We start from the raw sequence: 23,565 nt of genomic DNA, 5'->3' as shown, positions 1-23,565 counted from the left end.
GGACCATCACAACTGAAGAAAGAGGTCACAGGATCTTTGGCCGGCAATTCTTCCCACAACAAGGGCCCGAAAGAAAGAAATGGCAAAGCAGTAGTGGTTCAAAGTGGAACCTTTGAAGGGAGGCTCCAGACCTCTTCCAGCTGGGCAACTTCAGACGCCACACAGAAGCTCTCTGGGGGCCTCAGCATCATGGTCAATCACATGAGAATATTAATAGCACTCACCCTCCTGGGGCTGTTATAAGAAATAAACATATATGGGGGCGCCTGGGTGCCTCAGTCAGTTGAGTGTCCGACTTCGGCTCAGGTCATGATCTCGCAGTTTGTGGGTTCGAGCCCCGCGTCAGACTGTGTGCTGACGGCTCAGAGCCTGGAACCTGCTTCGGATTCTGTGTCTCCCTCTCTCTGTGTCCCTCCCCCACTCATGCTCTGTCTCTCTCTCTCTCTCAAAAATAAACATTAAAAAAATTTTTTTAAAAAGAAATAAAACATATATAAAGACGTGTGCTGTGTTTAACCGATGGTAAGCACTCAATACATTTCATAAATCTTATGATACACAAGATTAAAAACCCTCTATCACCCCAAATCTGCCAATCTGAGGATTGTGAAAGAAACCATTCTACATCAATCAGAACACAGGAAATTCTTGAGAAAGTGTATAGTAAATAATGTAAAAGAAAGAAACAGAACAGTATGTACTTCTAGATTACAACACTTCAGTGCAGACATGAGGATCACAGGAGAATATAACTGCCCCAAGTCCTTTTGGAAATCAGAGGCATATGATGAAACAGCTAATATGCTAGGCTCACCGTCACTGCTGATCAAGCGTCCTACACAAACAGGTACTCAAGTGAACTGTGAAATCCAGACGCCACTACCGACTAAAAAGGGTTCAGAGCTTCTTGTCTGTCTTGCTTCCAAAGGGAACGAAGCCAGAACTCACAGATGGTCAAAATTCCACCTGGGAGGCTCAAACTCTTGAGTTAAGCCATCATCAGACCTGCCTGGCCAGGCCAAGGCTGTTTCACAGTGAGAATCCAAATGCCTTTGAGAACACAGGCCCCACTGTCCCCTGATGGCCCACACCCCAAGTGACACTCGTTTTCATTCGTGGCCTGGCCCCTGGGTTCACTGACCACAGGGTTTCCCTTTAAGGAGAGGTGATCAATAGAAGAGATACGGACGGAAAGTCTCGCTCTTTTCCGTCCTCCCTTCTTGCCACTTGCCGCGAGTGTCTCTTGGGCACTGCCTGCCACACGCTCGCAAAGCTGAAGAAATCGAGGACTTTCTGCTCACGGCCGGGCGGAAGGACGCCAAGTCCGTCAAGATCAAGAAAAATAAGGATAACGTGAAGTTTAAAGCCCGATGCAGCAGATACCTTTACACTTTGGTCATCACAGACAAAGAGAAGGCAGAGAAACTGAAGCAGTCCCTGCCCCCAGGTTTGGGCAGTAAAGGAGCTGAAATGAACCCAGCACACTGATGTGAACCATATTCAAGTTGTAAAAATTCTTAAAAAAAAAAAAAAAAAAGAAGAGAGATGGGGAGGGGAAAGGTGATCAGAGAATGGGGACAACAGAATTTGAACACTTCGGCTTCTACAGATGCAGTGGGTATGCTAACGGTGAGACCCTTCAGAAAAGTGATTCGATCTAGGAATCCAGATACGCTGAACTGAAGGAGGTGGAAGACTGGAGGGTAAAAGGAGAGCCACTTCGCGATGGAGACACCGCTTGACGAGGCACGTCCCCCGCTGTCCTCACTGAACTGTGTGCTTCTGGCTACGGTAATATCCTCCTGTGCAAGCTGAGAGTGTCCCCGTGTGTAAAGTCACTAATGCACGGTGACCACAGTCTTGCCCTGCTCTTCTCGCCAGCCACCTAAGGGATGGGATGCTGCTCGCTAGGTCGGCCCCCGGGCCATTTCTCCCTGTGGCGAGACCCGGTAACAGGCTGAATGAGAAAAAGCTACAACAGGTTGGAGAGGTGAAGTCACTTATGATGACAGACAACAGAGAGAGATGGGGGAGGGGGGGGAGGGGGGGGCAGGCCGGCTGAGAGAATCCGAGATAAGACGCCGCAGAACTCCTGTGACATATGGGAGACTACGAGAGAAGAGAAAGAACATTCGTCTGTTATAAGTACTGTTTTTTTAAATTTACGTTTATTTCTTTTTGAGAGACAGGGAGAGACAGAGCACAAGATGGGGAGGGGCAGAGAGAGAAGGAGACACAGAATCCAAAGCAGGCTCCGGGCTCCGAGCTGTCAGCACAGAGCCCGACGCGGGGCTCGAACCCACAGACCGTGAGATCATGATCTGAGCCGAAGTCGGACACTTAATCGACTAAGCCACCCAGGCTCCCCAAACATTCCTCTGCTATAAATGGGAGACTCTAAGATTCTTTGGAGAGGGGCCCCTGGGTGGCTCAGTCGGTTAAATGTCCGACTTTGGCTCAGGTCATGATCTCAGGGTTTGTGAGCTCGAGCCCCGCGTTGGGCTCTCAGTGCAGAGCTCGCTTCAGCTCCTTCTTCAGAGCCAGCTTCAGACGCTCCGTCCCCTTCTCCCCTACCCCTCCCCCACTTGTGGGTGGGTGTGTGCCAGGGTGTGCGTTCGCACGCATGCAGGCATCCGTGCTCACTCACTCTCTCTCTCAAAAATAAACATTTTTTTAAAAAAAGATTCTTTGGAGATATGCAAGCAAAAACTGAATTTACTTTCTCATTACTTTGGGCTAATTGACCATGCTTCTTTGAATGGCACACCACCCTTGGGGCCCCAAGGGGCGCAAGAATTATTCGGGTTACATTCAGGCCAGATCTGTCTCTCTCTTGCGGAGAAAAGTATGGGGAGGGGGGTGGGGAGAGAACAGGATGGCATCCAGGACAAAAGATGGAGAAGGCACCATGCTCCATAGGAGAAGAATTTGGTGAAACCAGCTGAGATTAGCACGTCTGTGGACGAGCCAGCGTGTGCACCAGGGAGACGAGAGGGATGTCCTACAACAGAGCTCCCATTCCAAGATCCTGAAGTTTTCCAAGAAGGAAACAAATAACTGAAACAGCCCAGCGTTCACAGGACAGACAGCGTTCACAGGTGAGCTTCTTCATGAAGTTTTAGAAGCTAGCTCCCGAGAGGGATGATCCTCTCATCAATCCTGGGTGAATGCAATCGCCTAAGCCACGCCCCCCGCTCCCTCTTTCCCCATCACCAGGCACCACCGCTCCTTAAACAAGGTGTCACCATGCACCGTCACTGTTCAATGGGACAATACAGTAAAACACTTCAAAAGCTACTGCGATGGTGTGGGGTGGGGAGCACTTGGGAAAGTACCGAACAGAAACTAGCCCTCTTACACAATCTGGATGGAAAGGTATTTTCTAAGCACAACCACAATGGAAGACATACACAAGGAAGTATAAAACTGCACAGAAATTAAAAGCGTTTCTAAATCTAATAGATGCTGAACAGAAAACAGAAGTGGGTGGAAAGTATGGCACAAGCACCACAAAGGGCCAAAATCCTAAAAATCTAAAGCACACATGTACGATGATTAACATGACACCACCCCCCTCGTTCCCGATGGCAACACAGGGGAAGAATTTGCTGGCTCATTCAGGGAAGATGAACTATAAGTGTTTTTAATAAGCACTTAAAACTAATCATCTTTAGTGTACATCAAAGAAACTCTAATTATGAGATTCATTTTTACCAAATTGCAACAATATGCTCGAGTCATATGGGAAAAAATGGCTATATGGAAGATAATCAGATACAAAATATGATCTATTTCTGTGACCTTAAGACGTATCTTTCCCCAATATTTTAATTTTTTACTGTTTTTGTTTTGTTTTTTTGAAGTTTATTTATTTTGAAAGAGAGAGACAAAGAGCGAGTGGGGGAGGGGCAGAGATACAGAGAGAGAGAATCCTAAACAGGCTCCATGCTCCGCACAGAGCCTGACACGGGGCTCAATCCCACAACCCTGGGATCATGACCTGAGCTGAAATCAAGAGTCAGGAGCCACCCAGGTGCCCCTCCCCAACGTTTTAATGTTGATTTATTTTTGAGGCTGGGGGTTGGGGGTGGGGAGGGACAGAGAGAGGGGGACAGAGGATCCAAAGCAGGTTCTGCACCGACAGCAGAGAGCCTGATGCTGGGCTCAATCCCGAGATCACGACCTGAGCCGAAGTCAGATGCTTAACTGACTGAGCCACCCAGGCGCCCCGAGATGTTTTTATTCTTGCTGAATGCCTGTTCATGAGGTCAGTTTATAGCTTTATACTGCAGAATGGTGTTTCTCAATATTTTCTTTGAACCGGATATAATTTGATTGCAAAAGCTCTTTCTTCAACTTTGTTCCCATGTAGGGAAAAAAAAAAACAGATCCCAGAAACAAAATTCAGTTCAGCACCACGTAGCTTTGCATACTGACCAGGCCACATCACAAACTTGTCAGCCCAGCTCCTGAGCCCCACGAGCCTTGTAGGATGCTGCTATATGAGCACCTGTCACAAGCCACAGCCAGGGTCAGAAAGGGGTGCCAGCGTAATTATTTCTGTTAGACTAAAATGAATATGACCATTGTTGCAAATCTGGAAATCTACCTTGAGTGTTACACCCCGGAAGCAGGGCTTGGCCGGTCTCTGCCAGAGCCTCCCAGATGGGCGCAAGCCATGTTCCCCTTCTTAGCCCAAGCCAGAGCATCCCTGCATCTGGACAGGCTGCTCTGGGCTAAATCAGCTTGCTCCTCACGTACTTAACTACCAGCTGGTGAGGAGGTCCACCAAGACAAGAACCGAGCACATCTCACCTCCTCTCCACTCCAGCCCGGCCACCAGTTTGTCTATGCTCTGAAGCACAGGGGGCCTTGCCCTAGTCAGCAACATCCCCAAGCCACAGCTGTCCGGACCTCAGAGCTCTCAAACTTTCATGTGCACTTCTAACAAGGTCCGGGATGATGCCGATACCACAGGTTCCATCAACCACTCTCAGAACAGCAAGGATCCCCGGAGGGAAGTGTCAGTCTTCAACCGTATGCCCACTCCCATCAAACGTGCCTCAAGTGCTCCCTGTACCGCCTACATCACAGCCATCTGGGGAAGTTTCTTAAAATGCAGACCCACTGCACGAGCAGCTCCGAGAGAGGGGCCCAAACACCTACATTTTAACAAGCACCATACTCCCCTCACGTGAGTTCTTGTAGACAGCAAAGCTTGGACACTGCCAGTAGAGAATTCTAAATGTCCTTACTGGACCACACCACGGGGAGCTGCTGTGCCTGCCTCGCGTGGCTTCTGAGTTTGGCAGAAGGGCTTTTGCTGAATTGCACTTTGCCTTGAGGGGTCCTATGCCACGCAGGAGCACACACTGCTCTTTCATATTTACAGGCTAAAAGCTGTAGAGGGGATGACTCATCACAATAGCTACTCCCATTCATGACCATCTGCGAGAAAAATTTCATTCGCGGCTAAAAAAAAGTTGGGTGTTTTCCAAACAGCCAGCCTGGATAAGAGGAACCATTTAACGGTTGTCTTTGTCTCTTTATTTTGACAACTGGAAGCTCAGAGCCAAACGTGGGGCTCACTTCTGGCAATTACGCAGGTCCTTTTGACCTAAACCTCTGTGTATTAACAATACGGCTCAGCTCGACTCTCCCACTCACGTGTTCTCATCTCCCCAGTGTCTTAAATCCATCACCCTCCATTGCTAGTGCGCTGTACGTATGGATGGGTGGTAGGCATCTGAGCCATCCACCAATATCAAGTCTTATCCACTTCCGGACTCAGGGGAGTAGGGTGGTTCCCCAGGTCCTTGAAGTTGGGTGCGGCCCTGTGATTTGATTTGGTCAATGAAATGTGTGTGGAGGGGACTTGTGTCACTTCCAGGTGGTGGCCACTGAGTTGCTGGTACTCCACACTTCAGCCTTTCCTTCCCCTTCCTGGGCAGTCCTGCAAGCATGAGCTAATGAAGAAGAGTCACAACATAAAAGAAACCTGGACCACGGGGCCCACAGAGGACCAGTCTGGGCAGTCACCATGTCCCAGGGAGCCTGGTGAGAGTAAGAAGTAAACTCCCGTTGTGCTAAGTTGCTGAGATTTGGGGATAACCTAAAACCTAAGCCTACCCCGACCATATCATGGGCAAATGACCTCAAGTCCTTTCTAGAGAGAAGCTGAGTTATAAATACACAGCAAATATAGACACAAACTCCTAACAAAAGCCTGTTCGAGAGAAAAGATATTTATAGAAGATTATGTTGAGGATACACGGTCACCCTACTTCTCTGAGTACTTCGGATTCGTTCTTGTTTCAATCTGATCACCAGCCTCTTTCAGAATCAACATCCCCGAGTTGTGTTTTCATAGTCTGCTCTTTTTAAACATACATACATAATATTTACCTATTCATTTAAGTGTATAATCCAATGGCATTAAATACATTCACTCTGTTGTTTAGCCATCGTGGCCCCCAACAGAAAGGCCCTCTCCATAAAACAACCCTTCCCTTCTTCCCCCAGCCTCTGGTAACTTCTGTCCTATCTTCCATTCCTATGGAATTTCCCTACTCCAGGTACCTCATATGAGTGGAATTATATAATATGTGTCTGTCTGTGTCTGGCTTATTTCACTAAGTATAATGTTTTCAAGGTCCACCTGTGTTGTAGCATACATCAAAATTCCATTCCTTTTCCTGGCTGAATAGTATTCCATCGTGTGTACCTACCACATTGTGTTTATCCATTCATCTGTTGACAAACACTTGGGTTGTTTCCACCTTTTGGCTATAATAATTCTTTTTTAAAAAATTTGTTAACATTTATTTATTTTTGAGACAGAGAGAGACAGAGCATGAACGGGGGAGGGTCAGAGAGAGGGAGACACAGAATCTGAAACAGGCTCCAGGCTCTGAGCTGTCCGCACAGAGCCCGACGCGGGCCTCGAACTCACATACCGCGAGATCGTGACCTGAGCAGAACTCGGACGCTTAACCGACTGAGCCACCCAGGCGCCCCTGCTCTGACTTTTAAATCAAAGGTCTCAGACAATCGGTGCATGAAATCCTCTGTTGCATTTTCAGGAAAACGTTGCTTGCTTGTGAACATCACCCACTATCCTATGCAATGTTGCCTATATAAAATCCCCAGGGGAAACATTTTTGAGGATTAGGTGTTGGGATAAGGTTGATGCTTCCTGTTTTCTGATAATAGGAATTCCAGAATGGATCATGATGCCACCGGGGAGCTTACAGCCAGATTTCAAACTTGAACAGTCACTGCTGATGCCCCGACCACACCTCTTGGGACCCCCTTACCACTTCTGGGCACTCAGGCCGGACTTCAAATGGGCAGCGCCTGTATCTTTGTCAGAGGACTGCCCTTGGGCTGCCCACGAAGAAAAAAAAAAAAAAAGGCCAAAAGTACAGGTTTCCCCCATTATCTATAAGTCTGCCTTATGCTTCTTTGCTGTTATGAAAGCCCTATGTTAATACTTGTCATTGCTAACTGAAAGAAACCAGAGGGTTTTTACTTTAGGAAATGCTAATTGTTTCATCTTTTTACGCCAGTTCAGTAAAAAAAAAAAAAAAACATAAAAAAAAAAAAAAAAAAGCAAAAACCACTCCACTTTGGGATGGTGGGGGAAATCCCTACCTGGGAATTATTCTTGTGCTCTCCCTGCTCTCCAAGCCACTTTAACCAATTCCCGACAGGTGTGGGTATAGAGATACCCTGGTACCCTTACCTAGGGTCATTCTGGGCCACGAGCTTTGCATTGTTTCAAGCTTCCACTTGGGATTGAGTGCCGGTAGCCAACTACGGTTCCTGCCCTAACAGCAGACCCCACGGTGACTTACTTCCCTTTCTGGGTCACTTCCTCCTTCACCTGCCTGTGTGTCCCCTGCACCTGCCGATCCTCTCAAATTCTTGACTCAGTGTCTGCTTCTGAAAGGAACCTAAATGAAGACAAAGCTCCCCTCTAGCAACTTTCCTAGATCCATTTGCTTTCCATATTTCTGTTCTTCTTTACCCTGGTTCTGAAGTTTTATTTACATTTTTTAAAAATTCTTCCATTGTATGCTTTCTTGCATACTTCAAAGTCTTTGCAGAATAAAGCATGGTGGAACTATTTTAGACCAAGAAAACAAACAACCCCCCCCCAAAAAAAACCCCATCATGTAATGTTACACTTAAATACAAGATAAAAGATTTACTGAATAGGATCCCAATTTTAAAAAATACCTATGTACATATGTGTATGCACGGGACAAAAGAAAAGCAAGAAATGCGCCAGTTGACAATGATTAACTTGGGGTGATGTCACTGCAGATGGTTTCCCTTTTTTTCTTCTTTATGTTACAAGGAACGTGAAGCCTCCTTGTCTGTAAAACGAGGACATAGTCATACCTGCCTCATGGAGTTGTGTCGATCGAAATTAAGCGTAAGTGTAATGCAGTAATTAGCTGTATCACATATTTACATAATAATCACAGTATGTGCCTAATATTACCCTAATAAAGGGTAGCAGGTGCCGTAATTACGAAAGCAATTAATGAAACAATCTAAGAGGAAATGTTAGAATTGAGAAGGTAAAAAAAAACAAAACAAAAACAACCCATACTTCAGGCTTTGTAAAGAACATTCGCTTACATGAGCTCATTCTCCCTTGAGAACCCTTGCAGGAGGATCAGGGTTAGGGAGAGGGAGTGGGCAGGAGACGGAAACTAATATTTACTCAATGGCTAACATGTGCCAATGCCAAGGTGGCCACTTTGTAGATGTCTCAGGTGAGAAGCATGGGGCTCAGAATGGGTAAGAAACTTGCCCAAGAGGCGGGACCCATAGCTCCAACTCCAGACTCCTGGTCCAGTTTTCCTTCTGCTCCAACAGGCTCCAATGTGTCATTGCCCCTCAAGAGCCTGTGTCCGTACCTGCCCACCTGTCCGTGACATTCTCAGTTTCGAAGGCACCAACATTCACCAGTCTATACATACAAGCTGCTCCTTCCTATCTCTATGTCCCCGGGGAGCGCCAAGGGGTGGCTTGTGGTGCGTGGGGTGGATTTAGCTCCTCAATCTCTCCCCAAGCCATCCCAAATGAATAGTCAGTCTGAATAAAAACACCGCACTAGCTATGCGGACACAGAGTCAAGGTCAGCTCCACAGTAATACTTCTCAGCCGGGCTGTTCACCCCAAGTCCTCTGTACGCAGAAATTCTGGAACCATCTTCAGAGACAAAGGAGTTGACACACTGGGGGATTTAGGGAATTCTGCGAAGCGAGCCCGGCAGAGATTGTGGGCTGGGACAGAGAGCCGTGATGACTTGTACTCTCTATCCACCCCCCCCCTCCGCCGCCCTGGGGGCACGTGTTCTAATCATCACAGAGAATGCTACCAGAGTATGTCTTGCTACCCTGTAGCTGTCGTGTCATACGTCCTTGCTGATGGGCAGGGGCCCGGTGTGGAAGGGGCCTGGGATTATGAGCGGGACAGTGTAGCACAAAGTGCTTCAGAGAGAGCCCGTGTGTCCCTCACCCTGCCAATCCTCCCGGGCCTGCCTCCTACTCCCCAGCTGAAACCCTGGGCTTTTCTAGACTAACCCTGGGAAATCTTTCTGGACTAATCAGGGCTGAGGCTGATCTGTTATACTTTGTGCTCCCGCTCCTGGCAGAACATCGACCTAAGACAACCATGCGTGGGAGCTTCCAGCAAGTTTGCCTTATCACCCCGCCTCACTGACAAGCTCTCCTCCCCGGCACAGGGTCCAGAGCCACAGAGCACTCGATGCACCCTGCTGCTGTTCCCCAGGCTCTGGCTGCTGGCAGCTACCACCTTTGCGGGTCATTTTTCAAAGCCCCTCATCCACTTCAGCTCCCTCCTTTCCTCAGAATTTCCATACCATCTTCCCCAACCCCCTTCGCACTCGATTATGCTTCAAAGGTGAACAGTCTTCAGAGATGCGGTACAAAGACGCCCAACGTTTTCCATCTGCTGAGAATAAAGGCATAACCGACCATAGCCCTGTCACACTCTTGCTCAAAAACTCTCAATGGCTCCCAATTGCCTCTAGATAAGTTCTAGCTCCTGAGTTTGGCAGTAAAGGTCCCCCTTCATGCCTGTAGCCAGGAGACCTTCCTTCCACTACTCCATATAGATCAGGTAGCTCATGGGGCAACCCCCGAATGCAATTCTCTTCTCCTCTAGAGTGCAAAAACGCTTCAGTCTCCAAACCATACCTAACACGAACTGGTTCAACCCGAAGGTCACCCCGCCCCCTTCCTTCCCATCCTGGGAAGCACTTTTAGCACTTTTGCCTCCCTGGTTCCCATTTGGTAGTCAGTCCCATTCTTCTCTAAGTGTGAAGCCACGGACAATCTTTTTAATTCCGTGCCTCCCCCTCTAACTAACCCTTGCCTCACGCAGAGTCCTAAGGCAATACATGTTGCTAGGTTCCTGTTCCGATTTGTAAGCTTTCCCCCTAAAGTCACAGGGACTCAAGCTCTGTCTCCTCACCTAGGCTGAAAACCCTTCAGAGCAATTCAAGAATCATCCAACCTCCCCCACCCCGCGAACTGTGTTAACAAGCAGGCCCCGACTCAGGAGGTCTGGGGAGGGGCTGACACCGCATTTCTAACCATCTCCCAGGTGAGGCGGCTGCAGGTGCCCTGGGGAGCACATTCGGAGAAGCGGGGAGGCAACACCACCTGTTGATCAGGCAACGGCTCACATCTGTGCAGCCGGGCTGAGCGCGGAGGCGGAAGACGCCAAGACCGCGAAGCGGCCAGCCGGGAAAATGCCAGCGGGCCCGGCCGCCCCTCCGCCCCCCAGCGACGCCCACTTACCTATGGTGGACACGACGGTGCCCACGAAGTAGAAGGCGCCGGTGAAGTCCCAGCGCGGCCGGGCGCTGTCCACGCGGATGCCGGCCTCGGTGGCCTCCTCGTAGTGGCGGAGGAAGCCGCGCAGCTCCTCGCGGCTCAGGTTGTGGCGGCGGCTGAAGTTGGCCAGGCGCTCCTCCCAGCGCTGCTTGGCCTGGCGCTCGTGCGCCAGCTCCAGCGCCGAGAAGACGGCGGCGCCGCCCAGCAGGTAGAGCACGATGAGCGCGGCGAGCAGCAGGAAGCGCGCGTTGTCCTCGTTCAGGTGGCCCGGGCCGCAGCTGCAGCCGCAACCCCGGCCGGCCATGGCCGGGCCCCCGGGGGCAGTCCCGCGCTGGGCGGCCGTGGCCGCGGGCCGACTCTCGCCCGGGCCGCCCGGGAGCTCGCGGCTCAGCCCGCCCCCGGACGCCCGACGGCCGGCTCGCCCATGACCGCTGGGCGCTCCCCCAGGCCGCGCGGCTCCCCAGGCCGCCGCCTCGTCGGCCGCTGCTGCTGCACCAGCTCCCCACGTCCGCCTCGACTCCTGGTTTCAAATCCGCTTTGTCGCCTCCGTCCCCACACGCCTTGGAGTTCTAAACGCTCAAGGTCCGAGTGACCCGGGGCACAGTCCGCTTCTTCTTGGCACGAGGACGCGGGCGCTGTTTCCACCCGACGCGCGCCCAGCTCGGCTCGGATTGGGGAGGGGGCGTGGCGCGTTCTCAGCGCAAGTTGGGGCGGACTTGCATTTCTCCCGAGGCGAAGGTCTCGGGGCCGGCGGTCTCCGTCGCTTCAACCATCGCTTCTCAAGCCGCCGACGGCCAGGGCGCGGGGTGTCAGTGTGTCGGCGCCGGTGGTGCCTCCCCAGATGGATCCGTGGTGCTGGGTGCCAGTCGCTGCGTGGCGCGGGGACTCAGGCCTCTGGGTAGTTACCCACCGGCTGCCGGGGCTTAGAGACCGGAGCAGGTTCCCGGCGGGCGCACCCCCAGGGACTGCGCGGAGCGGGGTCCACGGGTTCCTACGCCGCGCCGGGCCCCCACGCTGCGCGGCATCCGGCGGGCGGACGGGCTGGAGGAGGAGACCAGAAAGGGAGGTTGGAATGGGCGGACCAGGGAAGTTAGGGGCATCTCCCCCGGGCAGCCTCCCTCTCCTTGCCCGGGCCATGCGCCCTTGGGTCCGGCGCGGGGGCGTCTTCCGATCCCACGTGTCCGCTCCGCGGGTGTGAAGCGCGCGTCCCTAGCCAGCCCCAGCTCCCGAAGAGGGGGCCGAGGACCGGGGGCTGGAGAGTTCCATCCTCTCCATCCGGCCTTGGCCGCCTCAGTGAGCGCCAGAGATTTTGTGCTGCCGGGGCGCAGCGCAGAGCGTTCTCCCCCCACCCCATGCAGAGCAGCGGCGAGGCTCCCCAGCAAATGGGCCAGGGGCTCCCTCCCCGAGACGCCTTTCAGGGGACGCCGGCGCAGCCTCTGCGCTGGACTCTCACCTCCCGGGGAGAGCCCCCTCCGCGCCGCTCTGTCGGGACTGCCCTCAGGTCCCCTCTTCGGCGCGGCTCTGCTCTGCAGAACGGCGCTGGGAGCAGAGGTCCACGCCGGGCACTGCCCTGCCTGGCTGGCTCGCTCCGACGCTGCAACAGGTGGAGCCACGCGGCTGCGGGCGGCAGCGTCTCCACCCCGGCCTCCGCCTCCCGGCCGCGCCGGGCCTCTCCCTTCCCTGGTCTCCGACCGCAGGTGCCGGCTCTGGGCGGGCCCACCCACCCGGGGGCTGCAGCGCTCCCACCCCGGGCGCGCAGATCCGGGGAGTGGGTGCTGAAGAGGTACGTTGGGTGCTTTGCGGGCTTGAGTGGGCCCCTTTTGGGCCAGAAGGGGGCGCTCCGTCTCCTCCAGACACGTCTCGCCCACACCTGTGTACTCAGCCACACACTGCCCCTCCGGAAACACCAGCCCTTGGCATGTGGGAGTGCATACGGATACAGAGAGGAATGGACGCGTGGGCATCTTCAAACTAAGTAGAAGTTCCCTGCCTCCCGAGAAAGTAGTCCCAAGCTCAGAGCCCGCCCATCACCCACTTAAACTCTCCAGGAGCGGAGAATAAACACAGAGCTCGGGATTCCAATACATCTGCCATCCCCTCAGTTCCGTTACCGACTCCTAAATGCCCTTGTTTTATTTAACTTATTGGGGGCAAGAGCTTTAGGTGGTAGTGAGTATGGAGACATGTATACAGCCAGGTGTAAAGTCCGGCAATTACTCCCCTCCCTATTTTACTTTTGAAAAACTTTTTGAAAAGTTTCAAACATAAGGTTGAAAGGATTTTTATATACCCACCACCTAGATTCTTACAATGAACGTTTTACTATACTTGATTTGTCATTTATCCATTCCTCTTTCTATCCTTCAACCCACCTCGTTCGGATGCATTTCAAAGTAACTTGTAGACGTCCGTGCAACCACCTCCCCACGCTGGCCAGTACCTTTCCCTACATATCATTAAGGAGAGTTCAATATTTACAGATTTTTTTTTTCTCGTGGGGTAAAACTTACATACAGTGAAATGCACAGATCTTAGGTGTACTGTTAGATGAGTTCTGACAAATGCATACACCTGCTCAAATTAAACAGCTGTCTATCCAACCTATCAACCAAGTGTCACCAACAGGTCAGTGTTCCCCATATGCTCTTTCTCAGCAAATCCCCACCCACATTCCTCCAGAAGAAATCGCTGTTCTTTTTTTTTTTTTTTTCCCCTACCATGGACTGGTTTTGCCTTCATGGAACTGAGTTTTGCTTGTTCTAGATCTTCATATAAATGGAATCCTACCGGGGTGCCTGGGTGGCTCAGTCTGTTGAGCGACCGACTTTGGACAGTTCGTGAGCTCCAGCCACGCGTAGGGCTCTGTGCTGACAGCTCAGAGCTTGGAGCCTGCCTTGGATTCTGTGTCTCCCTTTCTCTCTGCCCCTTCCCCGCTCATGCTCTGTCTCTCGGTCTCTCAACATTAAAAGAAAATTTATAAATGGAATCCTACCTTTCCATACTTTTACGTAAAGCATTATTATTATTTTTGAGATCTTCCCATGATATATGTCTCGGTCATTTATTCCTTTTCCTTGCTAGTATTTTTATTGTTTGAATATTCATACCCCTATTGATAGAAACCGGGGCTATTAGAATTTCTTGGCTACCCTAAAACAGGAACATTCTTGTACAAATTTTTGTGGATCCGTTTTCGTATCTCTTAGGTAAATACCTAGGAGTGGAACTGCTGGGTCATAGGGGAGGTGTGTCGTTTTATATGAAACTGCTTAACATTTTTCCAAAGTAGCTGTACTAACCAACAATGCACAATAGTTCCATATGTTCCATATCCTTGTAAACATTTGGCAGTATCAGTCATTGTGATTTTAAACATACTGGTGGGTGTGCAGTGCTCTCTCATTGTGGTGTAATTTGCATTTGCCTGCTCTCTTAATGTGTTTATGACCATTTGCATATCTGCCTTTGTAAATTATCTGTTGAATATTAATGCTGAAAATATTTCTTGAGATATTGTAAGTTATCTGTTGAATATCTGTTTAAAAATGGATTTCTCTTTTTTTATTATTGAGGTGTAGGTATTCCTTATATATATGTAGATCAGTCTTTTCTCAGATACTTTTTTTTTTTTTTAGTAGCTTCACATCCAGTGAGGAGCCCAACATGGGTCTTGAACTCAAGACCCTAAGATTAAGACCTGGTCAACCCACTGAGCCACCCAGGCGCTCCTCAGATACCTATCTTGCAAATATTTTGTCAGTCCATGGCTTGCCTGTTTATTTCCTTAATGATGTTTTCTGATGGTATGTTTTTAATTTTGGTGGAATCCAATTTATCAATCATTTCTTTTATGTTTGGTGCTCTTTTTTATGTTAAGAAATCATCACTTCCCTCAAGGGTGTATAGGTTTCATGGATTTTTCCTCCCAGAAATATTATAGTTTTAGCTTTTATAGTCAGATTATGATCCATTTTGTTTCTATATTGTGTGAGGCAAGAATTAAGGTTCATTCTATCTATATGGATATCCAGTTATTCCAGTGCCATTTGCTGAAAAAAACAAGCATGAATTTATTTCAGAAATCTGCATCTTGTTCATTTTTCGTCCCTCTTTATGCTAATGCTACAGTATTTAGATTGCTTGTAGCTTTACAGTAGGTCATAAAGTCAGGAAGTGTGAACCCTCCAACTGTGTTGTCAAGATTTTCTTTGGATATTACAAGACCTCTACATTTTTGTAAAAATTATAGAACCAGGTTCTTAATTTCATCAGAAAAAGCCTTGTGGGATGTTCATTAGAATTGTGTTGAAACTATCCTGGGGAGTACTGACCTTTTAATTAATGAATGAGGTTTATTCCTCTATTTACTTCAGTCTTTTGGGTAGTTTTCATGTAGAAGTCTTGCACACTTTTTGTAAATTCACTGTAAAGTATTTTAGGTGTTTTCATGCTATCGTAAATACCAAGATTTCATTTTCCAGCTGTCTGCTGTAGTATATATAAACATTTAATGCAAATTAACTTGGTTCCTGCAACCTTAGTGAATTCACTTATAGTTAATTCCTTTAGGATTTTCCATATAATCATGCCATTTGAAATAGAGTTTTGCTTCTTCTTTTCTGAGATTTATTTTTCTTGTCTTACTGCAATGCTTAGGACCTAAGTATAATGGTGAAGAGGAGAGGTAGAAGGAGATATCCTTATCTTGTTCATGATCTTAAGGGAACGCCTTCAGTTTTTCACTGTTAAATAGAATGTTAACTGTGGGTTTTTCATAGATATTCTTTATCAGGTTAAGTTTCCTTTTATTTCTAGCTTTCTGGGAGTTTTTTTTTTTTTTTTAATCATAAATGAGGGCTGAATTTTGCCCAATGTTTTCTCTGCATCTTTTGCAATGATCATATAGTCTTCTTTCTTCTGTTAATGTGTAATTTCATTAATTACTTTTCTAATGTTAAGCCAAGCTTGCATTTCTGGGATAACTTCCACTTGGGGTTCCTACTCTTATTTTCACTCTTCTACTTGTTCTGGGTTCACTTTGCTGCTTTTTCCTAGCTTCTTATGGTAGATGCTTAAGTCACTGATTTTAGATCTTTCCTCTTTTGTAATATTAGCATTTTAAAGTTATATTTTCCTGTTAGCCCTGTGCTAGCTGCACCCTAACATTTTTGGTATGTTGTATTTTCATAGAACTTTGTTCAAAATATTTTCTAATTTTTCTTCTTTGACCCATGAGTTATTTAGAAGTGTGTTGCTTAATTTCCAAATATCTGGGTGTGTGTTTTTTTAAGACAAATCATTTATTTCTAATATTTTCACTGTGGTCAGAGAATCATATTCAACATGTTTCAATCTTTTTAAACTTATTGCTTTATGGTCCAACATATGATCTATCTTAGTGAACATACCATATGCACTTGAAAAGAATATGTATTCTACAGTTGTTGGGTATAGTGTAGATTCTATAAATGTCAATTAGGTCTAGGTAGTTGACAGTGTTTTTCAGATCTTCAGTCTTTACTGATGTTTGTTCTAGTTATTCTATTGATTGGTGAGAGACGAGTATTAAAATCACCAACCCATGATTGTGGAATTGTCTATTTCTCCCTCTAATTATGCCAGTTTTTTATTTTATATACTTTGAAGCTCTGTTATTAAGTGTAAGCATTTATAATTATCACATCTTACCGATATAGTAACCCTTTTATTTTTTATTTTTATTTTATTTATTTATTTATTTATTTATTTATTTATTTATTTATTTATTTATTTTTGAGACAGGGAGAGACAGAGCATGAACAGGGGAGGGTCAGAGAGAGGGAAACACAGAATCTGAAACAGGCTCCAGGTTCTGAGCTGTCAGTACAGAGCCCGACGTGGGGCTCGAACTCACGGACCGCGAGATCATGACCTGAGCTGAAGTCAGACGCTTAACCGACTGAACCACCCAGGCGCCCCGTAACCCTTTTATTTTTATGAAATGTCTCTATCTCTGGTAATACCCTTTACATTCAAGTTTACTTTATCTGATATTAATCTGTCACCACAGGCTTTTTGTACTTAGCATTTGTGTGGTATCTTTTCCATTTACTTTTATCCTGTTTCTTTATGTATTTAAAGTGGATTAGTTGTGAACAGCATATCGTTGAGGTTTGTTTGATTGGTCTGGTTTTATTTTTAGTTAGGTCTGACAATCTACACTTTTGAACTGGATTGATTAGATCAATGATGTTCAAAAGAATTTCTGTAATGATGGAAATATTTTGTAAATATTTGTGCTGTTCAATATAGTAGTCTGATATGGTGGTGACTATTGGGCATTTGAGTGCCACTGAGGAACTACATTTTTAATGTTAATAATTTAAGTTGAAATATTACATGTGGGTAGTGGCTATCATCTTAGACAACATAGGTTGAGCCCATTTATATTAATGTAGTGATTTATGGGACTGGATTCAAGTCTACCATTTACTATTAGTTTTGTTTGTCCCCATTGGTTTTTGATCCTCCTTTCCCATCTTCTTTTGGATTAACTGAATATTTTTTAGAATTCCATTTTATCTCTTGACTTTTTAGCTCTATGCCTTGGCATTAGTTTTAAGTGCTTACTCTAGGAATTAGCTTTTCTTGGTCCTCTAAGAGTTACTATTGTACAACTTAGTGTAAGATATAGAAACCTTGCAACTGTACAGGTTCATATCCCACCCTCTTCCCAACGTTTACTGTGGTTGTTATTCAAATCACATCTCCATATGCTAAAACCTCACAATACAATTTTTTGCTTAAATAGCAATATACATTTTTATGCAAAAATTCAGATTTTATATTTATTCATTCTTACATTGGTCGAAATTGACGTCAGGAATTTATAGGCAGACAATAACTTATTTTCTACCTCCTAGCTGAACAAAAAATACACACAATGTGGCTTTATCATTAGACAAGACTTGCAGTTTTTACATTTCTCACCAAGAGTGCAATATTGTCCTTGAACAAAATACCCAGATTACCAAGGAAACCATCTTTGGAGGAAGTGTTTAATAAGCATATTTTATTTAAATAAATCCTCTGTGCAGCTCACCAGCAGTTCCTTATTGGAAACATCAGTATTTCCATATCACAGTTCCCAAGAGGACTTTAAAGGCTCACAATTCAGTGTCTCCTTTGGCGTGCTTCTCTCTTGATTCTACCCATCTCCATCTTCATACATTTTCTGGAGAATGTTCATCAGTCCCTCACCAGGATCTGTTTCAGTGTCACAGGAGGGCTTTTCTTTTTCTTTGTGTCCTTTCTCAGCCCAGGTAGGCCCACTGCATGCTTTGTGCTTTCTTTATACAGAAGGTGAGGACTGTACAGTCTTGACCTTTTTTGAAGCACCTTCCACAGAGATGGGTTTCAAGAGATTATTCACAGTCATGGAGTAACTCTTCTCATTTAGATTCTTTACCAAAAGATCAAATGGCCTCTCTGTGAAATGCACCTGCACATTCTCAGTGATGAGCTGGTGAACTCTGGTGACGTCTGTGAAAATCTACATTACCTTATCTGCCCGATCTCATCAGTCATTGCCGATTTTCGCCGTATATCCCGTTGTAATGGGAGCAACCACGGCAGCTGGCTTTCCATTGTCAAGAAGTTCTGCTTATCTCCGATTCCTACTGCATCATGTTCTTGGTTTCTTTCTCAATCTTGGATTTTTCAGTTGTAAGGGTAGCACGTACTCTTTTTCTAGTGGCCTTTTTCAGCAGTACCTTCACCTCTTCTAGATCTTTCTGAAGCTTCCAACTTCCATCTGCAATGGAGTGACCCTCGGTTTCTGCAATCAGCATTGATTTAAAGAAGCTTCCTGTCCTCTGGCTAGTATAGCGGGGCGGGGGTGGGGGAGGGGGGAGAGCGGTCGGAGTCTCTTCGGAAGCTGAAACTGTGGTCCCACAAGGCCAGTGCTGCAGCTGCACAGGGGAGAGAACAGGGATGCGGAGCGCACTCACCGGGTGCAGACCCACCTAGTGTGAGGCCCAGCCTGCCTCCTCAAAATAGATTTCTTAAGAGGAAAAAAAAGGTCTTTTATATTTGTGCAGATATTTGCTCTTTTCTTTTTTTAATGTTTTTATTTTTAAGAGAGATTGGGAGGAGGGGAGGGGCAGGGAGACAGGGAGACACAGAATCCGAAGCAGGTTCCAGGCTCCGAGCTGTCCACACAGAGCCCAAGGCGGGGCTCGAACTCTCCAATAGTGAGATCATGACCCGAGCCGAAGCCGGCCGCTTAACCGACTGAGCCCCCCCCCCCGCCCCCAGGCGCCCTGATATTTGTTCTTTCTGATGACTTTCCTTCACTCCTGAATATTTGAGCTTCTCTAGGGTATGTTCTTCCTTCAGCCTGAAGAATGAACCATAGCATTTCTTGCAGTGCAGGTCTGCTAATTCTCTTAATTTTCTTTCATCTGATAATGTGGTTGTTTTGTCTTCATTCCCGAAGGATATTTCCGCTGGATAGGATATACATTGCCGAGGTTACCTTTCCTTCTGCGCGTTGGAAACATTTCATGTTGTCTTCTGGCCTCGTGTGCCTGAGGAGAGCTCGGCTGTCAGGTCGCTGTTCCTGTTCCTGTTCCTGTTCCTGCTGGCTGCTTTCAAGATTTGTCTTTGTTTGTCTTCACTAGTTTCAGGAGGAGGCACCCAGTGGGGGTTTCTGTGTGTTGCCCTGTTGCTTATGCACTGAACTTCTTGAATCTGTACATTTGTGTCTCACCAAATTTTTAGCCATTATTGCTTTAAATAGCTTCTCTGCCCCATACTTCATCTCCTAGGACTCCAGCCCCATCGAAGTTAAACCGTTAGATGTTGTCCCACAAGTGTCTAATTCCCACCCGCCCCCGATTTTCAGCTTTTATTTATTTTTTTTGGTTCTTCACATTGGGTAATTTCTGTCTTCAAGTTCCCTGACCCCTCTGTCATCTCCATTCTGCTTTTAAGCCCATCTACTGAAACTTTTAATTTCAGATTGTGAGAAAACAGAAAATGCACAGATTGGTTCCTGCCCCCAGTTCCTGAAACCCTTGTAAATTCCTAAGTGGTCACAGCACTAGGAACATCTTATGTTCTAATGGGGTGGCTCTGGGTGGGTTCGTGGACTGGGGCTGGTCACCAGAAAGACCAAACTGTGATTAGAAACTTGGAACTTTCAGCACCGCACCCCCCCCCACCCCCGCCATTCTACAGGGTGGGGGAGTGGGGCTGGAAATGGAATTTATGATTGATCGTGCCACTGTGAGGCAGCCTCCATAAAACCCCAATAGTCCAGGGTTTGGGGAGCTTCCAGGTTGGTGAACACATCACACAGGGAGGGTGATGCACCCAAACTGCACAGGGACAGGTACTCCTGCGCTCAGGACCCTTCCAGATCTCACCCTAGATACGGCTTCACCTGGCTGTGCACCTGTGTCCTTTATCATTCCTTTAACAAACTTGCAGGAAGTGTTCCCTTGAGCCCTTTGAGCTGCTCTAGAAAATTAATTAAATCCGAGGAAGGGTAATGGGAACCTCAGATTTGTAACAGAGGACAGAGGAGCCAGAAGTACAGTTGACAACCTAGACTTGCACCTGGCATTGGAGGGGGGTGGGCAGCCTTGTGGGACTGAGCCTTGTCCCTGTGAGATCCGACGGCACGTCCAGTAGACAGCGTCAGAATTTCAGCTGGAGGACACCTGGCTGGCATCTCAGAATTGCTTGACATGGGAAACACCTGCACACATCTGCTGAGCACAAGTGTTTTGAGTGTGGTAGTCATGTGAGCGCACAGGGGGGAACCGCTCCCCTCCCCCCACTACACAGATATGATAGTTTCCAGTTCTAAAGTTTCCATCCAATTCTCTAAAAATGATCACTCTGCTGAGATTTGCTATCTTTTCATTCAACGTGTTTTTTTTTGTTTTTGTTTTTGTTTTTTTTACACTGAACACAATTTTATTAGCTGTTTTAAAAATCTTTGACTACAATTTCTGGGTAGGTCTCCTTTGCCTGTCTTCTGAGAATGAGCCATGTGCTTTTATTATGTATTGATTTGGATCATATGCTAAGAATTGTTAACTGATACATAATTTATGATAAGCTGTAGAAACTCTGAATTCTGTTATGTTCCTCTGAAAATAATAATTATTCTTACATAATGTCTCCCCTTGCGATGGGAAATAGCTCAAGTTTTGGTTCAGTTATTTTAGCCTTAGCTGTGCATGAACATGTCACTGGTCAGCCAGATACTTGGTCAGCCAGATACACAGAATTTGGGAATCCTCTCTCTGGCTCTTTTCTGTTGTTTCCCTCTTCCTGCTCAGAGACTATGGTTGCTCCAAGCCCTGTACTCTGGGTCTTCCAGGCAGCAAGACTATAGAGTTCCACTGGATGTTTACATGCCTTGCATGGTGCAGACTGAGAGCTGACCTCAGGCCCAAAGTGGTTAAAAAATAAATAAAAACAAAACAAACAAAAACAGGAAACTCACCTCATGTGGTGCCTTTCTTCCAGTTGTTGACTCCCCATCAGTTTCTGCCTGCTTTCAGTCCCTTGAGCCGCTGGTTTTTGAAGACTTTTTTCCCCCCAGAGCTTATGTTGTTTACTTCTGAAAGAGGTGGTTCAACTGGAGATATTCCGCCCTGCCAGGAACCTGAAGTTATCTGTTTTCTCCCACAACATTTTTATTTTTGTTTTTTTTTTTTAGCGAGAGCACAAGTGGGGGAGAGGGGCAGAAGGAGAGAGCGAGAGCTTCTTAAGCAGATTCCACGCTCCGCACGGAGCCTGACTCAGGGCTCAATCACAGGACCCTGTGATCACGACCTGAGCCGATATCAAGAATCGGACACTTAACTGACTGAGCCGCCCAGGTACAACCACCCAGCCCAAAACATTTTTTTAATGAGATTTTCAAGCACACGCCAAAAGTACAAGAAATTTATAGTGGTGACCTAGATTGTACAATTAAAATTTCCTAGACTTTATCATAACCGTATCCATAAATACACCGTATTTCTATGCATTTCAAAGTAAACTTCAGCCATTAGTACTTGCCCCTAAATCCTTCAGCCATAGGTATTATTAACTGGAATTCAGTTTAGTTTTTTTTAATGTAAAATTTATATACAATGAATGGATATCTGAACTGTGCATTCTCTGAGTTTTAAAAATCCATTTTATTGAGCTGTAACTTACAAGAAAAGTTACCAATTTGGTGTATAAATTCAAGGGGTTTGGTAAAATGTAACCAATGCCACAATCATGATAGAAGTATTTCTGTTGCTCCAAAAGTTCTGTCATGCAGCCAATCCTCTCTCCTCACTCCTGCACTCTTTTTTTAATATTTACTTATTTTTGAGAGAGAGCACGTGCGTGCAAAGGGGGGGAGGGGCGGGGGGGGGCAGAAAGAGAAGGGGACTGAGGATCCAAAGCGGGCACAGTGCAGACAGGGGAGAGCCCAACGCAGGGCTCCAACTCATGAACTGTGAAATCATGACCTGAGATGCAGTAGGGCACTTAACAGACTGAGACACCCAGGCGCCCTTCCTACTCTCATTTTTAAGGCCACCCACTTCTGCTCTGAGTGGGAACCAGGGTTCCACTCCAAGAATAGGAATTAGCAGGAAGAGAGGCCATCCGTGGCCATACATGTCCGGGAGGACCAGAGAAGAAAATAAGGGACAAGTGGAGCCGGGGCTCAGGCTGGGGCTCTTCAGAAGTGTTCCCAGGCTATCTCTAGAAAGGTGTTGAGTGGCTCAATGAGACCACACAATCCATTCTCCTACCTAAAGGTGGATTCTACCAGTCCAAGCACAATTGATGATGCCCATCTCTTGAGCCTGTTATGGCATCAGAGGAGTTCAGGGGGCAGGAGCCCATACCTATCAGAACCTGTTTCTTCATTTGTAAAATGTACTTCCTCCATGGGTGAAATGTCAACTCACCCTTGGGGTTCACATTAACATGGACTCCTCAGTGACACCCTCAGTCCACACAACAGGCAGCAGGCCACATGGATACAGTACTTTTAGGGCAGAAGTACACAGATCAGTTCTGTGGAGTTGTTTAGGGTGTTTGAGAGACTAGGTCCAGGGATGCAGATTTCCTTGTGAACAGAGTCCCCTTCCTGTGGAATCCAGAGGCCTGATGGTTACCCTGCTGCAGCCAAGACCCAAATCTACTTGTCTTCCAGAAATAACTTGCATTTAGTAGTTGAGAAGCAGTATTTGTCTGGGCACCTAGGTGGCCCAGTGGGTTACGCATCAGACTCTTGAGATCGTGCCCCGCCCCGCCCCCCCCCCCCCCCCCCCCGCGCTGAGCACAGAGCCTACTTAGGACTCCCACTTTCCTTCTCTCTCTGCCCCAACCCCGCTCGCATGCACACTCCCTCTCAAAATAAACATGAAAAAAACCCTCAGTATTTGTGGGAAAATGCTAATTTTCCCAAGGGCGTGGTTTTTGTTTTCTACACTGGAATTACCATCCTCTAAATGCTCCGGAGAGAGATCGCCAGTTCTCAGCACTTTTGAGAATAAGAATCATTACAACTTAGATATATGGGGTTCTTGCCGGTGTTTAAGAGCACCGTCTCATTTGATTCTTAAAACAATCCCACGAGGCAGGAAGGGTAGGTATTAGCCCCCACTCGGCAGATGAGAAAATGGAGACTTAAAGGCATCAC

At 47.1% G+C, this 23,565-nt stretch overlaps 1 protein-coding gene and 1 pseudogene across 2 annotated transcripts in view; both read right to left on the bottom strand.

Annotated features, from left to right (window-relative positions):
* The window catches only part of KCNK13 (potassium two pore domain channel subfamily K member 13), a 108,899-nt gene extending 96,162 nt beyond the window's left edge, over nt 1-12,737 (bottom strand). Inside the window, exons 1-2 of one of the 2 annotated variants that reach the window (XM_058739995.1) lie at nt 12,331-12,737; nt 10,842-11,918 (exon numbers count right to left, since the gene is read on the bottom strand). In XM_058739995.1, coding sequence (XP_058595978.1) covers nt 10,842-11,181 — 340 coding nt within the window. In that variant the 5' untranslated portion in view covers nt 11,182-11,918; nt 12,331-12,737. Of the gene's footprint in view, nt 1-10,841; nt 12,190-12,330 lie in introns of those variants that run through there. The other variant, XM_058739996.1, reaches the window with a different exon arrangement.
* Nucleotides 12,738-17,811: 5,074 nt separating this feature from the next.
* Nucleotides 17,812-23,165, bottom strand: LOC131517628 (calcyclin-binding protein-like; annotated as a pseudogene).
* Nucleotides 23,166-23,565: the final 400 nt, after the last annotated feature.

This window comes from Neofelis nebulosa, chromosome 7 (assembly GCF_028018385.1).
Source record: "Neofelis nebulosa isolate mNeoNeb1 chromosome 7, mNeoNeb1.pri, whole genome shotgun sequence".
NCBI classification, from domain to species: Eukaryota; Metazoa; Chordata; class Mammalia; order Carnivora; family Felidae; genus Neofelis; species Neofelis nebulosa.
This window is presented reverse-complemented; position numbering and strand designations above follow the sequence as displayed.